General features: G+C 41.4%; 2 protein-coding genes across 2 annotated transcripts in view; one reads left to right on the top strand and one right to left on the bottom strand.

Moving 5' to 3' along the window:
- Nucleotides 1–1,273: 1,273 nt before the first annotated feature.
- On the bottom strand, nt 1,274–5,909 carry LOC126022608 (heterogeneous nuclear ribonucleoproteins C1/C2-like). Its single transcript, XM_049783581.1, has 2 exons — nt 5,845–5,909; nt 1,274–2,813 (listed from the first exon to the last, which is right to left on the bottom strand). Exon 2 carries the CDS (start codon nt 2,769–2,771, stop codon nt 1,917–1,919), a length of 855 nt encoding a protein of 284 aa, XP_049639538.1. The 5' UTR covers nt 2,772–2,813; nt 5,845–5,909; the 3' UTR covers nt 1,274–1,916.
- Nucleotides 5,910–6,139: 230 nt separating this feature from the next.
- Nucleotides 6,140–26,138, top strand: part of COG5 (component of oligomeric golgi complex 5) — a 262,931-nt gene continuing 242,932 nt past the window's right edge. The window contains exons 1-5 of the mRNA XM_049783180.1: nt 6,140–6,259; nt 13,083–13,222; nt 20,217–20,274; nt 21,487–21,541; nt 21,833–21,902. Of these exons, the coding sequence (XP_049639137.1) occupies nt 6,148–6,259; nt 13,083–13,222; nt 20,217–20,274; nt 21,487–21,541; nt 21,833–21,902 (435 nt within the window). The 5' untranslated portion in view covers nt 6,140–6,147. The remainder of the gene's footprint in view (nt 6,260–13,082; nt 13,223–20,216; nt 20,275–21,486; nt 21,542–21,832; nt 21,903–26,138) is intronic.

The following is a 26,138-nucleotide window of genomic DNA, read 5'->3' as shown; positions in this document are numbered from 1 at the left end:
TTTCTATTCTTAATAACTGATGAATGTTTAAGATGTGGAAATGGTAAATATGTTCTCCTTGTATACTGTATTTTGCATGTTTTTCGAATTTTCATTTATCAATGCCTCCATTGATAAACAAGAAATTCCATTTTAATTTAGATGTCATAACATGATTTCTGACAATTTGAAGTATTTTATGTAGAAAAGCTAAATGGCAAAAATGTAAAAAATAGCGTAATTTCAAAAATTTATCTGTATGTTTAATGACTATTTTTCATATTTGTGAACCAAGAGGGCAAGACCTTACTCATTATTTAAAAAATCATACCATGGTTGGCTAGGTAGTACAGCAGGTAGTGTACTTGTGTTGCATGTGGCTCATCTAGATTTGATCTGAGACATCTCATATATCTTGAGCACTGGCAGAGATTCTGGAGTGCAAAGCCTAGGTAAGCCCTGAGCACAGCTGGGTGTGGTTCAAAAAACAAACCCCCCAAAATTTTGTTTAGGAAAAATTTTATATGCCAATAGCTACAACTATTGGTAATTCAGGGCGCTGGAGTGATAAGCACAGTGGTAGGGCATTTGCCTTGCACGTGGAAGACCCGGGACAGATTAGGATTCGATTCCCAGCATCCCATATGGTCCCCAAGCCTGCCAGGAGTGATTTCTGAATGCAGATCCAGGAGTAAGTAATCCAAGTACTTTTGGTGGGGCCCAAAAACCAAAAACGGGCTGGACTGGTGGTGCAAGTGGTAAGGCATTTGTCTTGCACGCACTAACTTAGGGCGGACAGCGGTTCGATCCTCAGGGGTCCCATACAGTCTCCCAAGCCAGGAATGATTTCTGAGTGCACAGCCAGGAGTAACCCGAGTGTCACTGGGTGTGGCCCCAAAAAACCAAAAACAACAAAAAAAGCCAACAATAAAACCAAAACAAAACCAAAAAACCCAAACAAGAAGGAACAAAAAAGCCAAACAAACTTGGTAGTTCCTGAGTGAGTGCAATACTTAAAATGCGATAGCATTAAATACCATATTCCAATTTTTTTGGCTCGAGTAACATGAGATAAAAGATGAGTGACCAGACTTAATATAGCGCAGGGCACTTGCCTTGTACACAGGCAATCCGGGTTCTATCCTGGCATGCCTTAAGTCCCTGAGCCCCAGCTAGGAGTGGTCCCTGAGTGCAGAGACAAGAGTAAGCCCTCAATATCTCTGGTTGTTGTCCAAAACAAACAAAGAACAAAAAAACAAAACAAAAAGACAAAGATGAGCCAACACTAGAAAGATCTAGTTGTTCAACATGCTATTTTTTATTGGGTCACTCCAGAAAGTACTGATATAATATAAATATAAACCAGTAATTTAAATCTTAAGTAGAATGTACAAACAGAGTAAGATGAACTAGTTTTACTCTCTAGTCAATCAGATACATAGGTTCACATACTTATTTGGCCTACCACCCCCCCCTTCAGAGAAACAAAAACAACAAAAACATTCAGGTCCCCTCTGGAAATCTACCCTCTTTATGAGAACAGAAAGCACCTCGCATTGCAGACGAGGTTACTACTGCCCTACCCCCATCATTCCAGTACCCCTCAGGGGTGGCATCGCCCACTTTGAGAAACACTGGTCTGATAATAAAAATTTAGACAAAGTTACTAGCTTATCTCTTCTTAAACCGTACATCCTTAAGTCATAAAGTATCAAAATTAAAAGCAAAAATTACAGGGTAAGACTTAACAAAACTACCAGGAGCATCAAAGGAAGTGAAAATGGGACTAGGCGCAGGGCAATATGAATGAACATGGGAAGGTCAAGGATGGGGAAACAGTGAGCATGTGCTAAAGATACTAGGGGAGAGGAACTGGTGAAAATTTTGATCTTAGACAAGCGCCTAGATAAAGAAATAATGGGACAAGATTTCTAAACTTAAGAGTCATCTTCTCCTTCTTCAGCCTCTTTTTCATCTTCCTTGACCGACTCCAGCTGGTCTTCTCCTCGATCTTCGTTATCATCATCATCCAGTAAATCTGCCTCTTCGGCAAGGTCATCTGCACCACCTTCGGACTCCATCTTCACATTAGTCTCCTCTTTCTTCGCGGAACCGCCACTCTGCTCCTCTTCTGGCTTATCATTCTTCACCTCTGCCGCTTGCTTGTTCTGCTCCTTTTCAAGTTTTTCCAGGTTTCCCAGTAGAGAATCTACTTTTTGTTTTATCTGGGTCAACACCTTCTTAATGGCCTGAATATTATCTCCTTTCAACTTTCCAGACTTGGAAGATCCTCGCTGCCTACTCTTAGAATTGAAGCCACTTTTGCCCCTTCGTGAGGGGTTTCCTGAAACGCGCTGGCGTTTTGAGGGCACCACAGCCCTAGCAATCGGGGGCGGTGGTGGGACACGTGCCGGATAACCATACATCCGGTCATAATAATCACGTTGAAAGTCATAGTCCAAACCAAATGAGGAGCCATACATCTCTGCTGCAGATCGCTTCACTCCGGCTTTTCCTCGATTTAGTTTTGGCTCCGCAGCCAGATTGATGTCTAAAACCTGGCCGGCAATCATTCTGCCATCCTCTCCTGCTACTGCAGCCCGGGCATTTCTCTCATTAACATACTGAACAAAGGCAAAGCCCTTATGAACAGAGCAGCCCACGATTTTGCCATACTTGGAGAAGATCGCCTCCACATCAGACTTCTTGACCACCAGTGTATTCAGATTCCCAATGAACACACGGGAGTTCATGGAGCGAGGATCTGTCTTGTTGGTAACATTGCTGGCCATTGTCTTTGATGATCTGGTTCTCGAAGTCCTCAAAAAAAGTAGCTGAGGATAAAAAAAAAAAAAACAACTCACAAGAGGGGAAAGAGAAAGATTTGATTCTGACTCTCCTATTCCAGGGTTTTATGTAGAGCAATGGAAAGGTTTACAGCTGCTTGGGGTTGGCAATGCTGTGGCAACGGATCAGTCTTCGTCTCTTCACAAAATTATTTCTTTTTTAAGGTGAAAATTCATGACTAGAAAGATGTAAGCCACCTACACAGGTAAAATAGAAACAAGAAGAAGATAGTTTCCTTTTCATAAGTCCTACATTTCATAACCTGGTTATGCTGTACCATCAACCCCTATTCTATTTATTTAAGCCATAAATTTGGGGGCATTTCTCTACTTCATTTTATCAACCCAGTGAATGGTACCCAGATCTAGAACATAGCTCACTGCCTGTATTCTTTATGTTTACTGTTCCCCATCTTGATCACTCTAATAGACTTCTATGAATCCCAGATTTTATTTACCCACTACAGCTGAACAATGCCTGCTACATTGTGGGAAATTGCCACTACTTTAAAATCATGGACCTAGTTTATCTAAAAAAAATGTATCACAAAAGACATTACTCTAATACACCCAAATTTGACCACTGTGAAATGGTCTAGGGAAGGTTATTTCATCAACTGTGGAGGTGGAAAAGCTTGAGTTGGACAATAGGAGACAAAGGCATGTCTAAATACAGAGAGCAAGAAAGAATAAGTCAGAAGCATGAAAATGTTTTCAGCAAACTACTTGTAGTATCGCTTGGTTCCCGACTATAGACCTAGATAGCAACGGGCCTTATATATTTGGTTAATAATTTAGTTTTTATACTACAGTGTCTTGATTATTAACCATTTCCCTCCTTTGTGGTAAACTTTGATGTTTTTTCATTGTATGTAAAATATATATATACTTCCATATATACTAATTATAGTATGGAATTTGTTTTAGAGGAAAAATCACGTATTTTTAATTAAAATTTCACTGAGAAGCATGGAGTTTTGGGCAAAATATCAGATGGAAAGATTTGATACGAGGTCATTATAGACCAGGACATGCATTCTAAGTAATGGAGCAGATAATGAAGAAAGTGATACATTTTGGAGTTACTAAAAATGAGAATAAGGTGAGAATATGTTTAGGAAACATCATTTGATCACAGCCTCTCCAGTAAGAATTCTAGATAATGTGAAGTTTTGGCTTTAGTCCCTGGGTCCAAACTTGGCACTTCCAACACAAAGAAAGAAAAGGATCAATAAATAGGGCACACTGAACTTGAGTTATTCAAGGGACTAACAAATGTTAATGTCTTGTAACTGTTTACACAGACTTGGTACTCAGGCTAGAGATTTATTGAGAATCTTTAGCCTTCAGGTGAAAATAGCATGAGTACTTAAGGATGCTGCATGTTGCAAGAAATTCTTAAAACCACCATTTTAAGTAAAAGTGGTGGGGTAGAAGGTGGAGATTCCACAGAAGAGAGATGAATTCTGGAGCGGGGAAAAATAAACCTAAAAAGTGATACCCAAAACCAAGAGAGGAAAGAGTATTAGGCAGGAAGGAGGAAAAGCAGATCATCACAAGAAAGGTACTTAGGTAAGATATAATCTAAAAAGTACCAAAGGCACTTTAGGAAGAACAATTTTGCTCTCATTCTTAATAGTATCGCAAAAGGCCTTGTTTAGGTACACACTTGTTGGAGAACAAATTAGGAGTTCTCAACTTTAGAATTTCTTTTTCTCCCCAAAATCAGGATGCCCAAACCATACTCCAGAAAATTAAATACGCATATCTGGGAAGGATACAGATTAGTAGTTTTTAAAGCCTGTAGGTTACTTCAGTGTGGAGTCAAGACTGGGGAATATATAAATCCACACACTTCGAATCATCTGGTTTGCAAAGTAACTTTCTGTTGGGTTATTAGCTACTTCAGGGCAGGATAGGGATTGAGTCTGGTTACCTCAGACTGCTATGTGTAGCAGTCTCACAATTTCATCGGGGAAAAATTTTTTTCCCCTAAAATCTTCCAATGTAGAAATAAGGAAATAAAAAAAAAAAGAAAAGAAAAAGAAAAAGAAAACTTTCCTATACTATGGCTAATGAAATCGAAGAGTCTGATCACAGGGCCCACTCCAAATGGGATGCTTCTACACTCCTATCACTCCCTATTTACTCCATGATCGAGAGCAAACAATACAAGGGAAAGAGCTCTGAGACAAAGGGAAAAGCACAAAGCAGAGGAGCAGGAAACTTGCTCGCGTGAGTTACTAAGAGTATCGATTATGTTTAGGTTCATAAAGAAAGAACTTTTCTTTATTGAAAAAAAAAAGTAGTGTTTGGCACAGGGCGTTATGATGGCGTCGTCTTGAAATACTGTTAGGCAGATTCAAGAAAACCACGTCGCTCTGAAACGGGCGGGGGGGGGGGGTAAAAAAAAAAACAAAAACCCTGGTTTTCCTGCGTGGTCAAGCTAGGGTGCAAAAAAACCAGAAAAATTTCCTTTTGTGGAAGCAATTCTCAAATTCTTGCCTAAGCGCGGCCGGGCCGGCCTGTTCCAATGCCAAGCGCCCCTTCCATCTCGGGGAGAAATGTACGTGGAATGAGGCTGGATGGCTCCTGAGCTGAAGACAAGAATGAATCGCACGGCTCCAACGCCGTTCTGCTGCCACGAGGGGCGAGCCATGGGCTCCTGAGGAGAAAAAAAGGGACGAGCAAAGGGGGGTCGCCGCACTCAGCACGTGGCTGGCGAGGAGAAGAAACGGCAGAGAAAAAAGAAGAGCCCGAGGTCACGTCCCAGGGCCGGAGGGCTCGGCCCGCTCGCTTCTCCCGCCCCGCCGCCCCTGCCCGGCCCCGGGGCTCCCTCGCAACTTTCCTGCCGAGCGTTTCCCGCCAGCGCTCTCCCCGCGATGGCGAACCCACCCCGTGTGCGAGGAGCGAGCGAGCGGGGAAGCTCCCAGAACCCTCTGCTCCCGCCCGCCCGCCGCCGCCTCGCGCTCCATGGCGGCCTCCGCCCAGAGGCCCCGGCCCAGGTGGGAATACTTGCTTTCGAGTCAATCGCGACGCCTCCTTCCCCGCGACCAGCCTCTCGGCTTCGGCGAAGCAGCCCAGCGCCGGGGGGACGACGGCGAGGAAACGCTGGCCTGCGAAGGCCTCGGCCTGCCTGAGCGCGCCTTCTTGGGCCGCCAACGCCGGAAACCACGCAGCTGCAGACGTGCTCGGCGCAGCGGCGGCGGAACCGACACTCGGGGGCGGGCCCGGAGCAGCTGCGACCAGGGCGGGCCGCGCGGCGCGGGCTTTCGACGTCACGGAGGGGGCGTGGCCGCGCGCGCGCCCGCCCGCCGCCATCATGCCGGCACCTGCCAACATGGAAGGTGGCCCGGGCGCTGTTGCCGGGAGGGAACGCGGCGCTCCGGGCTCCGGAGCGGCGGCGGCGACGGTCCGCGAGCTTCTGCCGGATGGTAAGGCGTCGAGACGTAGTCGGATCGTGCTTCAGGGTTGGCAAGTTGTGCTTTTCCAGCAGGCCCGGGAGCGGACCCAACCCGGCGTTTTGCTGAAAGTTTTCCCTTCTGGGCGTGACGTGGCCACTCCCCCCCCCCCCCCCCCAACCCCAGCCCGGCTCCCCTTTGGCGTCTCGGCGCCGCCGGGCTCGCCTACCTGTTTCCGCGCCTCGCCCGTCCCCTCCCTCCACTTCCTCCAGGCCACCATCTCTGGCTGGCGTCCCCTTCTCCCCGGCCCCCCACACTTAGTGGTCATGCAAGTTGAGGCTGCCACCGTTTTTCTTGATTGACAGCGGGGTCCCAGTCTGGATCCATGCTAGAACTCTTAGGAGGGCCGCATGGTTGGCAGAGTAGGGAACCTAGCTTCTTCGTTTCTGAGCAGCCACAAGTCGCCCCACTTGCTCCTTCCCCTTCCTTTCATCCACAGGCTTGCCAGGGAGAGAAAGAGTTGGAGCACCCTTGCAATATGTGATTCATCTCACCCATCCTCATTCTGGCAGTCGGGAGGGAGGGATGATTGATAGTTTTGGAAAGAAATGGCCAGGAATGAGAGGCTTTCAGTATATGTAGTATGCCCGAGAAACATGACCTTGCGTTATGTTGCATTAAGCAAACGTGCTTGCTTAATAAACGTCGTTTATTCTTTGGAATAAAGTTTATAGGTATTGTTCACAGGATTATATTGTATTAAAATCCACAGGCGTTACTTGTATTAAAATAATGCGTACGAGCTCCTTACTTTCTCCAGTACTGCGTTGTAAAAACCTTTTCTGTCCCACTGTGCTAATAATAATATCCAGCATACAGTAGGTGCAGAATAAATATTTTTAAAATGCCATACCCACCGTATTGTTGTCCACTGTCCCCACGTTGTTCTTTTTATAGGGGTCCTAACTCCTTGGTGCTCAGGTGGCCACTCAGTGCCAAGGACCAAACTCAGGGTCTCGCTCATGCTAGGCATACTTTTCCACTTGAGCTATTAACTCCCAGTCTTTTAGTGTTCTTAATATGTATGTTTTCTTTAGTTTGCCCTTAATTTAGTGGCTTGCCCCCAATTCTGCAGATACTTAACCTCTCCCCAGCATAAAGAATTTAACAGTTCCAGCAGTAACCCACTGTCAGAGATTTGCCAGTGACAAGCAGGATTGGTAGGGTTGGTGAACAGATAAATATTTTTTATTTTTTTGTGAGATATTTCTTATAGATCTCATAGTAATGAGAAAACCATAAACATTTTTTGTTTTAAAGATGTTTTCGTTGGGCCAGAGTGATAGCACAGTGGGTAGGATATTGACCTTGTATGTGGCTGACCTGGGCTCGATTCCTGCCATCTCTTTATGTTCCCCCAAGCTTGCCAGGAGTAATTTTTGAGCACAGCGAGGAGTAACCCCTTAACAAGGGTCTCAAACTCAATTTACCTGGGGGCCGCAGGAGGCAAAGTCGGGGTGATCCTTGAGTGCAAAGTCAGTAAGTAAGCCTTGAACATTGGGGGGTGTGACCCAAACAACTTAAACAAAACAAAACAAAAAAAGATTCCTCTAGGGGCAGGCCACAAAATGTTGTATGGAGGGCCATTTGTGGCCCACGGGGCCGAGAGTTTGAGACCCCTGCTTAGCACCTCTGGGTTTTGTTCCCAAACAAACAAACAAACAAACAAATAAATAAAGACTTCATTGGGCCAGAGCCATAGCACAGTGAGTAGGGCGTTTATCTTGTATGTGGTTGACTTGAGTTTGATCCCTGGCATCCCATATGGTCCCTCGAGACTGCCAGGAGTGATTACTGAGTGCAAAGCCAGAAGTAACCTCTGAGTCTCTCTGAGTGTGGCCCCCACCCCAAAATGACTTATTCTTCATTTGCCAAGTCCAGTAGCTAGTATTGAGCCTTCATTGTTTTTGATCTTTGTAAGGTATTTGATATTACTGACCACTTAAATTCTTTACGGTGTTTTTGTTTTTTTTTTTTTTTACCTCATACTTAATTTTTTTTTTTTTTGGCCTTGCTCTGTTAACAGGGGTTAATCCTGATGGTGCTACAGAGATCATATGAGGTTCCAGGAATTGAATCTGAGTTAGCTACATGCAAAGCAGTACTCTACTATGTCTGACCCCTTAAATTTTTTTTGTTTGTTGTGTACTTTTTTTTAAATCTCATACACACATATATTTTTTAAATTTATTTTTATTTTATTTATTTTTTTGTTTTGGGTCACACCTGGTAGTGCTCAAGGGTTACTCCTGGATCTGGACTCAGAAATCACCCCTGGCAGGCACGGGGGACCATATGGCATGCCAGTATTCGAACCACCATTTGTCCTGGATCAGCTGCGTGCAAGCCAAACACCCTACCACTGTGCTATTTCTCTGGCCCTAATTTATTTATTTATTTATTTATTTATTTATTTATTTATTTATTTAGTGGTTTTTTGGGTCACACCCGGCAGTGCTCAGGGGTTACTCCTGGCTCCATGCTCAGAAATTGCTCCTGGCAGGCACGGAGGACCATATGGGGCGTCAGGATTCGAACCCATGATCTTGCATGAAAGGCAAATGCCTTACCTCCATGCTATCTCTCCGGCCCCTCTGGTCCTATTTTTAATTGATTTATTTAAGCACTTTGATTACAAAATTGTTCCTTGTTGGGCTTCAATCATATAATGTATACCATCCTTCACCAGTGCATTCTTCTCAACACAGATGTCTCCAGTTTCCCTCCTACCCCTGCCTTGCTCTAGGGAAGGCATATTGTTTCTCTCTCTCTCTCTCTCTCTCTCTCTCTCTCTCTCTCTCTCTCTCTCTCTCATTTCTCTCTCTCGTTTCTCTCTCTTTTCTCTCTCTTTTCTCTCTCTCTCTCTCTCTCTCTCTCTCTCTCTCTCTCTCTCTCCTTTCTGACACTGTGACACTGTGGTTTGTATTATTGTTAATGGAGGTACCTTACCTGTTAGTTTCTCCACTTTAGTGCCTAGTTCTTGTCCAGAGTAATCCTTTCAAACTGTCATTGTAATAGTAGACCCTTTTCTATTCTAGCAGGGGTCTCAAACTTGCGGCCCGCGGGCTGTTTGCAGCCCTCCGTACAACATTTTTGGGTCATATCCCCCAATGTTCAAGGCTTACTACTGACTTTGCACTCAGGGATCACCCCGACTTTGCCTCCTGCGGCCCCCAGGTAAATTGAGTTTGAGACCCCTGAGCTACACTCCCTGCTCCGTGTCGTGAGTTTTCTCCTGGGCTGGACTTCCTGACCTTTGTCTCTATTGTCTTTGGTTATTATTATCATACTATTTCTTGTTTTTCTTTCTTTCTTTTTTTTTTTTTTTTTTTGGTCACACCCGGCAGTGCTCAGGGGCTACTCCTGGCTCCACGCTCAGAAATCGCTCCTGGCAGGCTCGGGGGACAATACGGGATGCCGGGATTCCAACCAATGACCTTCTACATGAAAGGCAAATGCCTTACCTCCATGCTATCTCTCCAGCCCCTTGTTTTTCTTTTTTTTTTTTTTTTTTTTCTGGTTTTTGGGTCACACCCGGCAGTGCTCAGGGGTTATTCCTGGCTCCAGGCTCAGAAATTGCTCCTGGCAGGCACGGGGGACCATATGGGGTGCCGGGATTCGAACTGATGACCTCCTGCATGAAAGGCAAACGCCTTACCTCCATGCTATCTCTCCAGCCCCCCTTGTTTTTCTTATATCCCACAAATGAGTGAGGTTATTCTATGTCTATTCCTTTCCCTCTGGCTCATTTCACTCTCATGTCTCTATGTCTATCAATGAATAAGCATATTGCATAACTTCATTTTTCCTAACAGTTGCATAGTATTCCATTCTGTAGAATACCACAGTTTCTTTAGCCACTCACCTGTTGTCAGTTATCAAACAACACCTGGGTTGTTTCCAGATTTTGGCTATTGTAAACAGTGCTGTGCTGAACATAGAAATGCAGAGAACATTTTTGTATTGTGTTTTTGTGTTCCTGGGGTATATCCCTAGGAGTAGTATTACTAGGTCATATGGAAATTTAATTTCTAGCTTTCTGAGGAATGTCTATATTGTTTTCCAAAAAGGAAAGACTAATCTGCATTCCCACAAGAACTGAATGAGAGTCCCTTTCTCTCTACATCCATGTCAGCACTGGTTATTCTTGTGTGTGTGTGTGTGTGTGTGTGTGTGTGTGTGTGTGTGTGTGTTTTGCGACGTGTGCTAGTCTCTATGGTGTGAGATGATAACTCATTATTGTTTTGATTTGCATCTCTCCCTGATGTTTAGTGATGAGGAAAAAAATTTTTTTATGTGCCTTTGGCCATCTGTATTTCTTCTTTGAGGAAATGTCTATTTCTTCTCCCCATTTTTTGATTGGGTTAAATGTTTTTCCTTGTCAAGTTTGATCAGTGCTTTGTATATCTTAGATATTAACCCCTTATCTGATAGGTATTGGGTGAAAAGTTTTTTCCATTCCATGGTAGCCTTTGTATACTAGTTACTATTTCCTTTGAGATATAGAAGCTTCTGAGTTTCTTTGAACACTCAGTCTAATTGCATTCATTTCCTCTGTCCATTTCCATTTATTTATTTATTTTTGTCTTGTCAATGTTTTTTCTTTCATTTCTTCCTCATTTCTCTGTTTTTGACATTCTGAAATTTCTTCGTAAAACATGAGGTCCATTTTTTTATTTTTAAAACTGTATGGAGCCAGAAAGATAGCACAGCAGTAGGGCATTTATCTTGCATGTAACTGACCCAGGACGGATGTGAGTTCGATTCCCGCCATTCACTATGGTCCCCCAAGCCTGCCAGGAGTGATTTCTGAGCACAGAGCCAGGAGTATCCTCTGAGCACTGCTGTGTCTGGCCCAAAAACAATAACAAAAACAAGTAAAAAAAAATTACTATGGTGGGCCAGAGCAATAGCACAGTGGTGGGGTGTTTGCCTTGCATGCAGCCCTACCTGGATGGACCCTGGTTCAATTCTTGGCATCCCATATGGTCCTCCGAGCCTGCCAGGAGCAGTTTGTGAGCGCAGAGCCAGGAGTATCCCCTGAGCGCCGCCAGGTGCGATCCAAAAACCAAAAAAAAAAAAAAAAATTACAATGTCGTCATACAGATATACATAAAAGATCTTTATCTTTTCTGAGTTAATGTCACAATTTTCTGATCCCTTCTGCCTTGAAAGTGAACAAAGAAATATTCTTTGTACATATGAAAACCCACACATGTAGATACATGTTCTGCATATAAGAAAGATCTCTGCATATAAAATAAAGAGATAGTTTTTCTTTTACCTAGAGATCCTGTAACCATTAATTTATTTATTTATTTATTTATTTATTTATTTATTTTTTTGGTTTTTTTTTTTGGGCCACACCCGGTAACACTCAGGGGTTACTCCTGGCTATGCGCTCAGTAGTCGCTCCTGGCTTGGGGGACCATATGGGACACCGGGGGATCGAACCGCGGTCCGTCCTAGGCTAGCGCAGGCAAGGCAGGCACCTTACCTCTAGCGCCACCGCCCGGCCCCCTTTTTTTTTTTTTTGGTTTTTATGTAACCATTAATTTATATAGTTTCATTTATACTTGGTTATGAGGCCAGGATATATTCATCTTTGTGTGTGTTTGTGTGTGTGTGTTTTGGGGCTACACCTAACAGTGCTCAGATCTATTCCTGGCTCTATATTTAGGGATCACTCCTGCTGGGCTAAGGGAAACATATGAAGTACCAGGGATTGAACATAGGTCAGCTTTGTGAAAGGTAAGCACCCTCTTTGTTGTGCTATTGCTTTGGCCCCTTAATGTTCATCTTTGTATATCTAGTGTCTACCTTAGTGCCCACTCACTCGATTTTCTGTCATTTAAAAATCAAGATATTTGCAAATAATCCACTTTTTGCTTTATCCAATTACTCATTTTCAGCTTGTCAGTAAGACATATATTATCATGTCTGAGACACTGTCAAATGATTCATTGACATTTGTGTGTGTGTGTGTGTGTGTGTGTGTGTGTGTGCGCGCGTACACACTGGAAATGGAACCTAAGGCCTTCTAGAAGCACACATTCTAATACTGCACCACACACCTAGTTGTAACATTCTTTGTGCCACTGTCTTAAACCTTTATTGTGTCTCTGTGACTCTTAAGGCACTCACTGTTAAGTAGATACGGATTCTGTGTCTCTCTCTATTCCACAACCCGATTTGCTAAGATGGCCCTGATTTTGTAGAGCTGAATTTTGTGGTGTCAAGATTCTGACCATTGTTTATTTTCAGTTCTTTACTTGTAATTGCAATTGGCTTAAATCATTCTTGAAAATTGACAGTTTGGGATTCAGGATATGATCTAGCTCCAGCTCCATTGTGTAGCTAATTTCTTTTTGATCATCCTCTATTTTGCTGCCAGAATTACTGTCTGCCGCTACCTACTCTTCTTACTTCTCATGGAAAACTTTTAGAAAAGTTTTTAGTATATAGAAAACTCTTATGTGGGGCCAGAGAGATAGCATGGAGGTAAGGTGTTCGCCTTTCATGCAGGAGGTCATCGGTTCGAATTCCGGCGTCCCATATGGTCCCCCGTGCCTGCCAGGAGCAATTTCTGAGCCTGGAGCCAGGAATAACCCCTGAGCACTGCCGGGTGTGACCCAAAAAACCACCAAAAAATAAATAAATAAATAAATAAATAAATAAATTAAAAAAAAACTCTTATGTGTGCTAATTATATTTATAATTATTCTTTTGTTTAGTATCTGTGGTTTGGTGTAGTATAATTGATAATGAAGGACTCATTTCTTTATTTACTCCTCAGAATGTTACAGTGATTTTTTAAGTGAAGACTTTGATGTGAAGTCTTACACTTCTCAGTCTATTCATCAAGCTGTTATTGCTGAACAACTCGCAAAACTTGCCCAGGGAATCAGTCAGCTGGATAAAGAACTACACCTACAGGTAATTTTAGACTTTTGGATCATACAGCTAATTCAAATGCATATATATTTTTTTTTTTTTTGGTTTTTGGGCCACACCCGGTAACGCTCAGGGGTTACTCCTGGCTATGTGCTCAGAAGTTGCTCCTGGCTTGGGGGACCATATGGGACACCGGGGGATCGAACCGCAGTCCGTCCAAGGCTAGCGCAGGCAAGGCAGGCACCTTACCTTTAGCGCCACCGCCCGGCCCCTCAAATGCATATATTTCTATAAAACTGCATAATAGCATTATGGTTTCTTTTTTTCATAGCTTATTTTTGAAGTTTACGATAAATTTTTTGTTAACTGAAAAACGGTATTCTCATCTCTTCACAACCTTTTATTTCCTTGCCTTAACTCAAGTGCATATAGTGGTGTACAAAAAATAGGCTATTTTTGGTAAAGATAATAGAAAGTGCTATTTTGGCAGATTGTGAATAAGAATTTTTTTTTTCTTGTTGGGCAGTGATGTATAGTGACCATCTGGGTTGACCTTGTGGCTGGTTAGGGTCTATTTCTGGGGACTGAGAATGGTCTTCCCAGTAGGTCACCAGGAAGCAACTGTGCTGAATATGAAAATCCTAGAGAGTTTTATTCTTTGTAACCAAGCTCCTGTAACACCAAAAGAGGGAGGGACAGGGAGTTCTGAAGGATCATTTGACAAAGCCTGGAGGATTGGGGTGAAGCTGTTCTTGAACAATGGAGTTTAGAAATGCCCTGGAGCAACACAGTGTTAACCAATTTTATTTCTTGAGCTCTCTGTGTAGGAGGTGGGACAGCCCAAGGTTAAACTCATTAAGGAATCTTGGGTGGGGGGGATGGTGCATCTTTGTGTTGTTTATCCTCATCTCTGGTCTGGTGGTTCAGGAACAGCATCACAGAGGGCATACAGCAACCTTCTACATGGGTATTAAAGTTTTAAACATCATTGTGACTGCATAAATGGAAATAAATTAAAAATTGGGTGTTAGACAGATCATTCACATTTTTTTGTTTGTTTGTTTGTTTTTGGGCCACACCCGACAGTGCTCAGGGGTTACTCCTGGCTGCTTGCTCAGAAATAGCTCCTGGCAGGCACGGGGGACCATATGGGACCCCGGGATTCGAACCAACCACCTTTGGTCCTGGATCAGCTGCTTGCAAGGCAAACGCCGCTGTGCTATCTCTCCGGGCCCAATCATTCACATTTTATGAAAACAAATTGTACATTTGTACATATGGACCATATGGAACACCGGGATTCGAACCACCATCTGTCCTGGATTGGCTGTTGGCTGCGTGCAAGGCAAACACCCTATCGCTGTGCTATCACTCCAGCCCCCATTGTTAATTTAATTTTTTTAATGTTTATTTTGTTTGTTTTTGGTTTTTGGGCCACACCGGGCAGTGCTCAGAGGTTACTTCTGGCTCTGCACTCAGAAATCGCTTCTGGCAGGCTTGGAGGACCATATGGGTTGCCGAAAATCCAACCTGGGTCCATCCTGGGTTGCCCATGTGCGAGGCAAACGCCCTATAGCTGTGCTATCTCTCTGGCCCTTCCTTAATTTCTTTATTAGTTAAAAAAACAGCAGGTTGAAAATATTAGGATGACTTCTAAGGTCATTTTAACTCTAAAATTTTAATATGTTATTCTGCCTTTTTGTACTTGATAGTTTCCTTCTTGGATCTGCAGGAATTAGATTTGGAAATTTAAGATTAAAAAGATATAAACTGCAGTTATCCCTAATGTTGCAAGTTTTGCCTTTCTGAGTGTTGTTGGAAATGTAATATTCAGTAGCAGAGAGAAGAAAATTATTGAGGGGGGATTAAATTAGTGAGGAAATTGTGACTTACACATTAGTTGTTAGATCTAATGGAAGCACAGTTTCTGCTCTGGCAGAAGTCAGACAATTGCTAAGTTCATGTTCCTCAAATGATTGACTAATTCAGCACTTGCCTGAAAACTAGTTGTAATAAGTCAATCTTCCTCTTTAGTACTTTGGGACATTCTCTGAAACTGATGCCAACAGTTTAATTTGCATATTGATGACTAGTATCTGAGGCAGTAGGAACATTTTTACTCTGAAAAAAGTAATATTCCTGAAATATGGAGACTAAGTTGAAATCACATTTAAGGAATTGCTGGCTGGTGGCCAAGAGCACATGGGTTTGGAAAAATAAGATGAATTTAGAAAGGAAGAGTAACTAAAATGATTGAAATTATAGTTTAGGTTTAAGAAGCCATGTTAACATCAGGGATAAGACTTGCCACAAGAGGGCCAGAGAGATAGTAAAGTGGGTAAGGTGTGCTTGCTTTGTATTCAGCAACTGGGATTCAAACTTTCACATCTTAAATGGCCCCTTAAGCACCATCAGGAATAATTCTTGGGGCCTGAGGAATAGCACAGTTGTAGGGCATTTGCCTTGCACATGGCCAACCCAGGACAGACCCTGGTCCCCCGAGTCTGCCAGGAGCGATTTCTGAGCACAGAGCCAGGAGTAACTCTGGAACGCTGCCAGGTGTGACCAAAAAAAAAAAAATAAAAAATAAAAAAGGAATGATTCTTGAACATTAGGAATAGAGCTAGGAATAACCCCTGAGCATCACTGTATATGGGTCCAAAACAAAAATAAAAAGATAAAAAAATACTTGCCACACAGGGCTTGAGAGATAGAACTGAAGTTAATGAATTTACATTGATGCAGCAGGCCCCAGTTTGGTTTGTGGCACTGCATATGGTCCTCTGAGTACTGCCAGGAGTAACCTTTGAACATAGAGCCCTGAGTATCACCAGGTGTGGGCTCAAAAGAAAACAAAATATAAATAAAATAGTTGTTCATCCTAAAGAAGTAAATTCATGTACCTTTACTGTTTTTTTGTGTGTTTTTTTGGGGGGGGTTTGGGCCACACCCATTTGACGCTCAGGGGTTACTCCTGGCTATGTGCTCAGAAATTGCTCCTGGCTTTGGGGGACTATATGGAACACCGGGGGATCGAACCATGGTCCATCCTAGGCTAGCACTTGCAAGGCAGATGCCTTACCTCTAGCGCCACCACTCCGGCCCCCCTTTACTGTTTTTGTTGTGCTCACTCCACTGCCTCTGCCTTTGTTGTCAGGTGCTCTGTGATCTATGACAGATCTCTCTCTATAGACATAAAGAACTGAATTTTTTTTGTTGTTGTTGCAGGGCTATCTAGATTAGGCCTGGGTGCCTTGAACTTCAGGAGAGTATTCTCTTCCTGTTACTGATTAGCACTTCTTATTTCTACCCAGACTTAGAAGAGATTGTTTAACTTTGAATGTTCTATAAAGAGTTTGAACACACCAATATCAGTCTTTTTTGGCCAGGTTCTGACTGGAAGAGAGCTCGTAGCTCAGTCAGTCAACTTGAGTCACCAATGTTTTGTTATGTCCTAGCCAGTTTTGTGTGGCCTGATGTTTTAAGTTATAGATAGAAATGTACTGGTCTTTGGCCCCTATTTATCATTTTTTTCCTTTCAGCTGCAACCACTTCTTTTTTGTTGCCCAAATCTTTGCTTTTTCCAAAATTTTAGTAATTGTCTTATAGTATGAAGCCCTCTCAATTGGTTTCTTTCATAGAAATATGCATTTCCATTCCGTCCATTCTTTTTCATGGCTGAAGAGCCAGTTGTTTTAGTGCTGAATAACATTTCACTGCCTGGAGGTACCACTATTTTTTAATTCATCCATCTAGGAATTAATTCTGTATTTTATATGTATTAGGATTTAATGTAAGAAGCAAATTATTTGGTAATTAAAGCAGAAGCTTATTTAATGCAGTTTGAAGCTTATGGAATTATTACATGGACAGCCAGTGGACTGAGTTGGGGGAATGTCTGTAAATGGAACACAGAGTTCTGGAAGCTCTTGCTTTTACCTTTTTTGCCATTGCTAAAATTCTGCTTCCATGTCAGGGAAAGTAAGAAATTGAGATGGAAAGTTAAAGGAGGTAATAGACCCTGGTTCAGGGACCTCAGGCACATTGTGAGAAAGAAATATGGTATATCTGTGTGTCGCAACCACAGAGCTACCAACACTATAAGCATGAGATTCAAATAACAACCAAATTTAACAATGTGCCTTTCAAGGAGACTGGCTGGAATATTGGGAGGGAATCTGGGAACATTTGTGGAGAGAAGTTGACACTGGTGGTGAGACTGGTGTTAGAGCATTATAAGCCTGAATAATTGTTCAAATCATAGTGCTTTAATAAAAGATTAATTAAAAGAATAAAATTCTACTTCCTGCTTTCTTAGTTAAGTCTGCAATTGCCAAAATTTTTTTTGCAGCTAACTCGGAATCCTGAGATCTCAGAACCCTGTTCTAGTCTCTCTTTAAAATTTTTTTTGAATTATGGGGTTGGAGTGGTGGTGCAAGCGGTAAGGTGTTTGCCTTGCATGTGGCTAACCTAGGACAGACCTCAGTTTGATCCCTGGTGTCCCATATGGTCCCACAAGCTAGGAGTGATTTCTGAGCACATAGCCAGGAGTAACCTCTAAGCGTCACTGGGTGTGGCTCATAAAAGAAAAAAAAAAACCCAAAAAAACAAAAACTTCGTAATTTGTCCAATGATGACAAGGGAGTCATGAAGGTTTAATTTTAGACTTCTCAGAGCTAGAGTGGTAGTATAGTGGGTAAAGGCCACTATAGATCTTGTATGTAGCTGACTCAGGACTTTTTTAGCTGACTCTATCTGACACCTATATGGTCCCCCTCCCCTGCCAGCAGTGATCTCAAAGCCCCAGGAGTAAGCCCTGGACAGTAAGTATCAGGTGTGGCCCAACCTCCTTCCAAGGGCTACCACCCTTTGACCCTGAGCCCCAAAGACTTTTCAACCTTTCTGAAGCTTATTTCCACAAGGACAAAGAAAATCAGAGTATTTAGAGAAAATTAGTCAGGTTATGGTGGATGCATTTATGGGAGACTTGCTAGGATGACAATGATATCTGAAAGAGCAATGTGGAGGAAAAAGGGATGTCAGGGAATAAATTAGTTGCTACTGATTAGGAGCTTCAATTTATAGACCTCACAAGAGTGAAGGGTATAAAATTCTAAAGATTTTGTTTGTTTTTAGAGGGTGCCTGTATCTAGTGGTGCTTGGAGGGTTGTTCCTGGCAGTGCTTAGGGAACCAAACAGTGCCACTTGCATGCACTCTCAATCCCAAGGATTCTTGTGCATTCATTATTCTAAATATTGATTCAGTTTACTGATCTTTCTAGGAGTTCATGAATTTGGACTTTTACTCTTTTGGGGAGGGGGCAAACCCATGATTTTTAGGGTCTATTCTCTGTGATGTTGGGGGATACTCTGGGTGAGGCTCAGAACCATGCTGTGAGTAAGCCCAGGTCTTCTTTGCAGAGTATTTATTTGTCCTTTGAATCATCACCCCAGACCTAGACTTTAACTCTTATTTGGAGTTGGGCATTTTCCCAAATGATGTTTAGAAGGCCCAGCAGCCCACCAGTGATTTTTTTGGCCAATCAGACCAGTAATATAAAATGGAAGAATCCTAAATATTTAGTACTCTTTGGGCTCTGTGGTGATGGTGACTATCTGGGCTTCTCTGGTAGTTTGGAACAAACGCCAGGGTTGCATTTAACAATTTTCAGGGAACCATGTGGTGTCAATTATTAAAGCAGGAATAGCAGTATGCAAGGCATATGTCATAATCCTTGAACAGTTTCTCTGGCCCTTAAATTTTAACTCTCCCTCCTCCCCATTTTTTTTTCTCTTAGTACTGTTATTTCTAATTCTATTGCTAATAGAATTTCAGGCATACAGTGTTCCAATCCCACACTATTTGGCACATCGAGTCCTGGCCATCCCCAACACCACTCCCTTGGCAGACTCAGTTTTATAGGTCAATTTAGGATTGGTTACCATTGTCCTATCATTGTTCCTTTATGCATCCTTATACTTTACATGTGAGAGAGACCATTCTGTATTTTGAACTTGAAAAAAATATTGTAATTGTTGTAATGTTTAAGGATAGGTGACACTTTTATTTTGCAGCTTAGGAAAAATGAATTAATGAAACTGAATTAAGTTTAAGAACTGAGAGAATGTGATGTTGGGAAATGTTTTTTTTTTTTTTTGGTCACACTAGGCAGCACTCAGGGTTACTCCTGGCTCTACTCTCAGAAGTTGCTCCTGACAGGCTCAGGGGACCATATGGGATGCTGGGATTCGAAGCACTATTAGTCTTGAATCAGCTGTGTACAAGGCAAATACCCTTCTACTCCAGCCCTGGGAAATGGTTTTTTAAAAGGGAAAGTGTGAAATAAGAGTTAATCTTTTTTTCCTTTTAATGTTGGCTTTTCTTCACTTACAATTACAGGGGTCCTCAAACTTTTTAAACAGGGGGCCAGTTACTGTCCTTCAGACTGTTGGAGGGCCAGATTATAGTAAAAACAAAAATTATGAACAAATTTCTATGCACACTGCATATATCTTGTTTAGAAGTGAGGAAACAAAATAGGAATAAATACAATATGTGGCCCGTGGGCCATAGTTTGAGGACCATTGAATTTTATTAGTAAGGCGCAAGAGCAGGTGAAAAGGCTATATCTTTTGTCTCTTTGTTCAATTTTATTTTTTTATTTTTATTTATTTATTTATTTTTGTTTTTTTGGGTCACACCCGGAAGTGCTCAGGGATTACTCCTGGCTCTACGCTCAGAAATCACTCCTGGCAGGCTCGGGGGACCATATGGGATGCCGGGATTTGAACTACTGTCCTTCCGCATGCAAGGCAAACGCCTTACCTTCATGCTATCTCTCCAGTCCTCTTTGTTCAATTTTAAATGTGCATATGTAACTGCTAATAATTCATTTCAAATGTATTTTTGTAATTTTACTTTTCTGTTTGCATTATTATTTGTCTATACTAGAGAGAGACTTTCATTTCTACATTGTGGTTTAAAAAAGTGATGTAATACTCAGTAAATAATGATGGGTCATTCTTGATTCTTCAGGTTGTTGCAAGACATGAAGATTTACTGGCGCAAGCAACTGGGATTGAGTCTTTGGAAGGTATATTTCCATTGGACATTATAAAATAGGAATTGGAGCAATAGTATGTATAGGGGTGCTTGCCTTGTTCACAGCCAACCCAAGTTTGATCCCCAGCACCATGTGTGGTCCCCCATACATACTCAGAAATGACTCCTGAGCACAGAGCTCGGAGTAAGTAAGCCCTGAACACAACTGGATATGTCTCCCCACATAAAAAAAGATATCACAAATGACATTAAGGAAAACATGGTAAAGGATTAGATGATAAGGATCATAATTTGCAAACTATACTGTTACAACTGTTGTAGCTACTACACTCATTATGTAGAGTGAAAGCAGCCAGATAGTACATAAGCAAGAGTGTGTGTTTAGTGTTAAAGAACACTTGATTGCTGAACTTAGTTTTCAAGGTTGAGGTCCTTGCTTTGTTACTTATTAGGTACCTTATTTGGTGCAACTTACCTAACTTTTCTAGATTTTAATTTTCTCATCTATAAAGTAGGAGTACTAAATGCTATTAGGATTTATCAAAAGACTTAGAACAATGACTGGTAGATATTTAATCCTTCTACAAATTTAGTTAATTTGAACAATAAACATCAGAGAGGGTGAGTGATAGTCAAAAGTATTTTTGAATTCGTTATTTTGCCTGTCTTTGTAATATTTAAACTTTATAACATAGTAACAGGCTACCGGTAATTTTATTTTTATGAATCATCTTACTTTTGTTTGCCTAAATAATTGACATATTTTTAAATTCTTGTTTTTTTCTTTTTATTTGTTTTTTGGGTCATACCCGGCAGCACTCAGGAGTTACTCCTGGCTCCACACTCAAAAATTGCTCCTGGCAGGCTCGGGGGACCATATAGGATGCCGGGATTCGAACCGCCATCCTTTTGCATGCAAGCCAAATGCCCTACTTCCATGCTATATCTCCGGCTTGCAATTCATTGATTTAATAACATTTACATGTTGTGCGAGCATCATCACCCTAGTTTAAAACTTTTCATCAATTCATTTCTTGTCAAGCATCTTTAGTGGAGCATGGATTGAAAGGGAACATTAGTTAGAAGTTTTGATCGTAAGTACTGCAGAGAACCATCACTGATTGCTTATATTAGTGGCAAAAAAAAAAAAAGATTTTCTAAATATATGTACATATTCTTTGAAAACTTATATTCTTGAGCTTTGTCAACTTATTAAATAATATAAGCTGTCACATTTTCCTAGGTGTCCTTCAGATGATGCAGACAAGAATTGGTGCTTTGCAAGGAGCTGTTGATAGGTAATGTTTATTTTTAGAAATAATTGGAAAGAAGATACTTTTATTTTCTTTTTTTGGGGGGGGGTTATATCTGGCAGTACTCATGGGCTACTCATGGGTTATCTGGTTCTGTGCTCAGAAATTGCTCCTGGCAGGCTTGGCGGACCAGATGGGATGCCAGGAATCAAACCTGGGTTGTTCTGGTGTTGGCCGTGTACAAGGCAGATGCCCTACCACTGTGCTATCACTTCGGCCCCCTATTTTCTAATTTCTTGAAGATTTCATTATCTCTCTTCTTTTTACCTTCTTTAGGATGAAAGCAAAAATTGTTGAACCGTACAATAAAATAGTGTCTCGTACTGCACAACTAGCAAGACTTCAGGTAGGTTCTCATTTTTATTTTGTTAAACCTTTCTTTTTTTTTTTTTTGGTTTTTGGGCCACACCCGGTAACGCTCAGGGGTTACTCCTGGCTATGTGCTCAGAAGTTGCTCCTGGCTTGGGGGACCATATGGGACGCCGGGGGATCGAACCGCGGTCCTTCCTTGGCTAGCGCAGGCAAGGCAGGCACCTTACCTTTAGCGCCACCGCCCGGCCCTATTTTGTTAAACTTTATTATTTATTTTATATTCAAAAGTGGCAAGATTTCAAGAGTGCAATTTAGAGGAAATAGGGGAATATGAAATGGAAAAAATTAACAGAGTTATAAAGTAACTTGTCAAGTAAAATTCTAAACTAGTCAAGTGAATATTTTCTTTTCTTTTTGGGGGGTCAGGGGCATACCCGGTGATGCTCATGGGTTATTCCTGGCTATGCGCTCAGAAATCACTTCTGGTTTGAGGGGACTATATGGGATACCCAGGGATCGAACCAGTCCATCCTAGGTTATCACATACAAGGCAGACATCCTACCTCTTCTACCACTGCTCTGGCCCCTTCTTTTTTCTTTTTTAAATTTTTTTGTTTTGTTTTGTTTTTGGGTCACATCTGGTGGCGCTCAAGGGTTACTCCTGGCTCTGTGCTCAGAAATTGCTCCTGGCAGGTTTGGGGGATCATGTGGGATACTAGGATTTGAACCACCATTTGTCCTGGGTTGGCCACATGCAAGGCAAATGCCCTACCTCTGTGCTATCTCTCAGCCCTACAAGTGAATATTTTCACTCTTTTGCAGTGTATGATAATTTTCTTTTTTTTTCTCTCCCCGCCCCATATGATAATTTTCTAACTTGAAATTTATAATACTTTTTTGTTTTGTTTTTGGGTCACACTTTTTGTTTTTTTGTTTTTGGGTCACACCTGGTGGTGCTCAGGTTACTCCTGGCTCTGCGCTCAGAAGTCGCACATGACAGACTTGGGGGACCATATGGGATGTCGAGAATCGAACCCATGTTCGTCTGGTGTTGGCCGTCTGCAAGTCAAATGCCCTACTACTGTGCTCTCTCTTCGGCCCCATAAGTGAATATTTTTACTCTTGCAGTGTATGATAATTTTTTAATTTTTGAAAATTCATAGTTTTTTTGTTTTGGTTTTGGTCACACTTTTTTTTTTTTTGGTTTTTGGTTTTTGGTCACACCTGGCGGTGCTCTGGTTACTCCTGGCTCTGTGCTCAGAATTTGCTCCTGGCAGGCTTGGGGGACCATATGGGGTGCTGAGAATTGAACCCACGTTTGTCCGGTGTTGGCTGTCTGCAAGGCTAACGCCCTACCACTGTACTATGGCTCTGGCCCCTTGGATCACACTTGATGGTGCTCAAGGATTATTTCTAGTGGTGCTTAGGGGATGATATGGGATGCCATAGATTGAACCTAGGTTGGCTCTATGCAAAGCAAATGCCCTACCTGATGTATTATCATTCCAGCTCCAAAAATTCATAAATAATTTTTAATAGAGAATATGAAGAAACCTAACGTCTATTTTATACTGGCTGTCTGCTATTATTAAGTGTAACTTGTTCTAAACTACATCAGTTTTGGTTCTAATATGAGAGTTTATTTGTTAGTTAGGAAATTTGCTCTTTGACTATAGAATATAGTACTCTAAAGTATAGTATATTTATGTCAACTCCTGTGAAGAGTCCTGTTGTTTCTGTAAGAGCAGGCTGATTCTTGTTCATAATTTTTTGGCTTCTTCAATGTCCTGTAAGTATTTTTATTATGGTACTTCTTTATGCTACTTCTGCATAGCTTTTTCCTTCTTTGTAAGCTCCTTGTGGGCTATGATAATATAGTAACATTAGAATCTCTGGCTTTTGCATTATGTCTTGTCATGTTCCAGGCACTTATATTTATTACATGTGTATGGAATCAGTAAAGGTTCAAAGAGAGCACAGGGGTTGTTTGATCTTTGGTATAACATATGCTTCACCTAGAACAATCAGGAGTGTGATTCCTAAGTGCAGATTTAGGAGTAACCCCTAAGCACAGTAAATGTGGTCCCCCAAAACAAGAAAGTGAATTGCTTTTTATTCTATTTATTCATTGTTTTTATTTATATGTATATATGATATATATATACAGATATTTGTATAACATAAAGATATGTGTATATATACAATATGTAGCGTGTAGCTGAACGGTATATACATAGTGTTCAGTTTTTCTTTAGTGTACTTGTAGAACAATTTAAGAAATAGTGTATGTGAGAAGCATCTAGATCTTAGTATTTGTCAAATGATACAGATATTTTCAGGTCATAGCCAGTTATGCAGATTTACAGGGAATGATATCCACAGCTAAAAAAGATATCTTGGAACAATGAAACATCTTCTTCAATTACAGCAGTATCGCATATTAACCCTTTCCTTTAAACTCAGTCCTTACATCATTATATCTAATTTATTTGCTGCTTTTTCTTGCTATTACTATTGGTAGGATCATATTTTGCTTTCAGCTTACTTTTGCTTCTTTTGTTCCAAGACTTCTACATATTTCCACCACATTTACTCCTCTTTATGATTCAGGATAATTCTGTGCAACAGTGTCATAGCCACTGTTTCCAGACTTTGTAAGACTTCCCATAGGCCACTCTTGTTTTTCTGATTTTGTGTCTTATAGAACAATTCATTCAAGTTTATTATTATAACTATTCATAATGGTGTTATGGTCATGCCAGGTAGCTCCTGGCATTTTGCTTAGGCATCACTCTTGGTGTTGCTTGGATCTTATTTATTTTTGCTACCTAGTTAACCAGATATTAGTGACTTAAAAAAAAAATCATGTTTGGGGGCTGGAGTGATAGCACAGTGGGTAGGGCATTTTGCTTTGCACACAGTTATCTCATGTTTTATTCTTGGCATCACATATGACTCCTAGAGCCCGCTAGGAATAATTTCTGACTGCAGAGCCAAGAGAAACCCCCTGAGTGCCACAAATGGTGGTCCTAAAACAAACAAAAATCATATTTATTTCTTTTAATGTGATAAATATTTAATAACTGCCTTTATATCTTATATTTTATATATCTTATATCTTTGTATCTTGTGTCAGTTTCTATAATAATTATATCAGAACTTCTGTACATATTTTATTATTTTATGGATGAATAATTTTTTTTTAAAGTTTCTTGCTCGAAGTGCATATGACTACTTATGTAGCAGTGTTAATTCTGAAAGACGATTTTCTTTATTTTGGGGGGGGTGATGAATAGTTTGGGTATAGCAAACTGTGCTCAGGGACTGTTCCTGCCTCTGTTTAGGAGTTAACCATGGTGGTGATTGAAGGAATCAAACATGGTGCCAGGGATTTTGATTGTGGTTGGCCATGTGCAAGGCAAGCAGCTTATCTCCTATATATTCTCTTTGGTCCTCAAACAGAATTTCTTTGTCTAAATGCAGCCTTTGCTTTTGATTCTGTGGACTCTGTAAAGTATAAAGTATACTTTTTATTTTCTGGAAGCTTGCTTTTAAATAAAGTAGAAAATAAAATCCAGCTTCAAAAAGCACACAAGCCAGAACGATAGTACAGTGGTAGGGCGTTTGCCTTGCACCAGGACACCTCTGGAAGGACTCTGATTCTAATACTCGCATCCAATATGATCCACTGAGCCTGTCAGGAGCAATTTCTGAGTGTAGAGCCAAGAGTAACCCCTAAGCACTGCTGGCTATGACCCAAAAACAAAAATAGCAACAAAAAACAAAAACACACAAACTGTAGTTGAAGAGTGCTAGACTAGGAGTTACAAGGATGACTACTGTTCTGCTGTTCTTCATTATCTTGTTGCATGATAATGAGCAAAGTTTGGTTTCTCTCTTCCTAGTTTTATAGAGATACCATTTAAATCTGACACAAAGTTTAAGGTACATAAGGGATGATTTTGTACCTATATATATTTACCAACAATAAAGTTATCTCTCATCATTTTACATTATTGCCAGTTTTGTTGATGTGGTGGTAGAGAAACATTCATTATCTTTGTGCATTGAGAATTTGGACTAGATCTGTGAGTTCTCTTCAGGTTTTTTGTTTGTTTGGTTTTTGGGTCACACCCAGTGACGCTCAGGGGTTACTCCTGGCTATGCACTCAGAAATTGCTCCTGGCTTGGGGAACCATATGGGATGATGGGGATCGAACCTTGGGCCGTCCTGGGTCAGCTGCAAGCAAGGCAAATGCCATACAGATAC

This window comes from Suncus etruscus, chromosome 1, assembly GCF_024139225.1.
Source record: "Suncus etruscus isolate mSunEtr1 chromosome 1, mSunEtr1.pri.cur, whole genome shotgun sequence".
Lineage (NCBI taxonomy): Eukaryota > Metazoa > Chordata > Mammalia > Eulipotyphla > Soricidae > Suncus > Suncus etruscus.
Note: the sequence above shows the minus strand (reverse complement) of the source record. Positions and strands in the feature narration are given on the sequence as shown.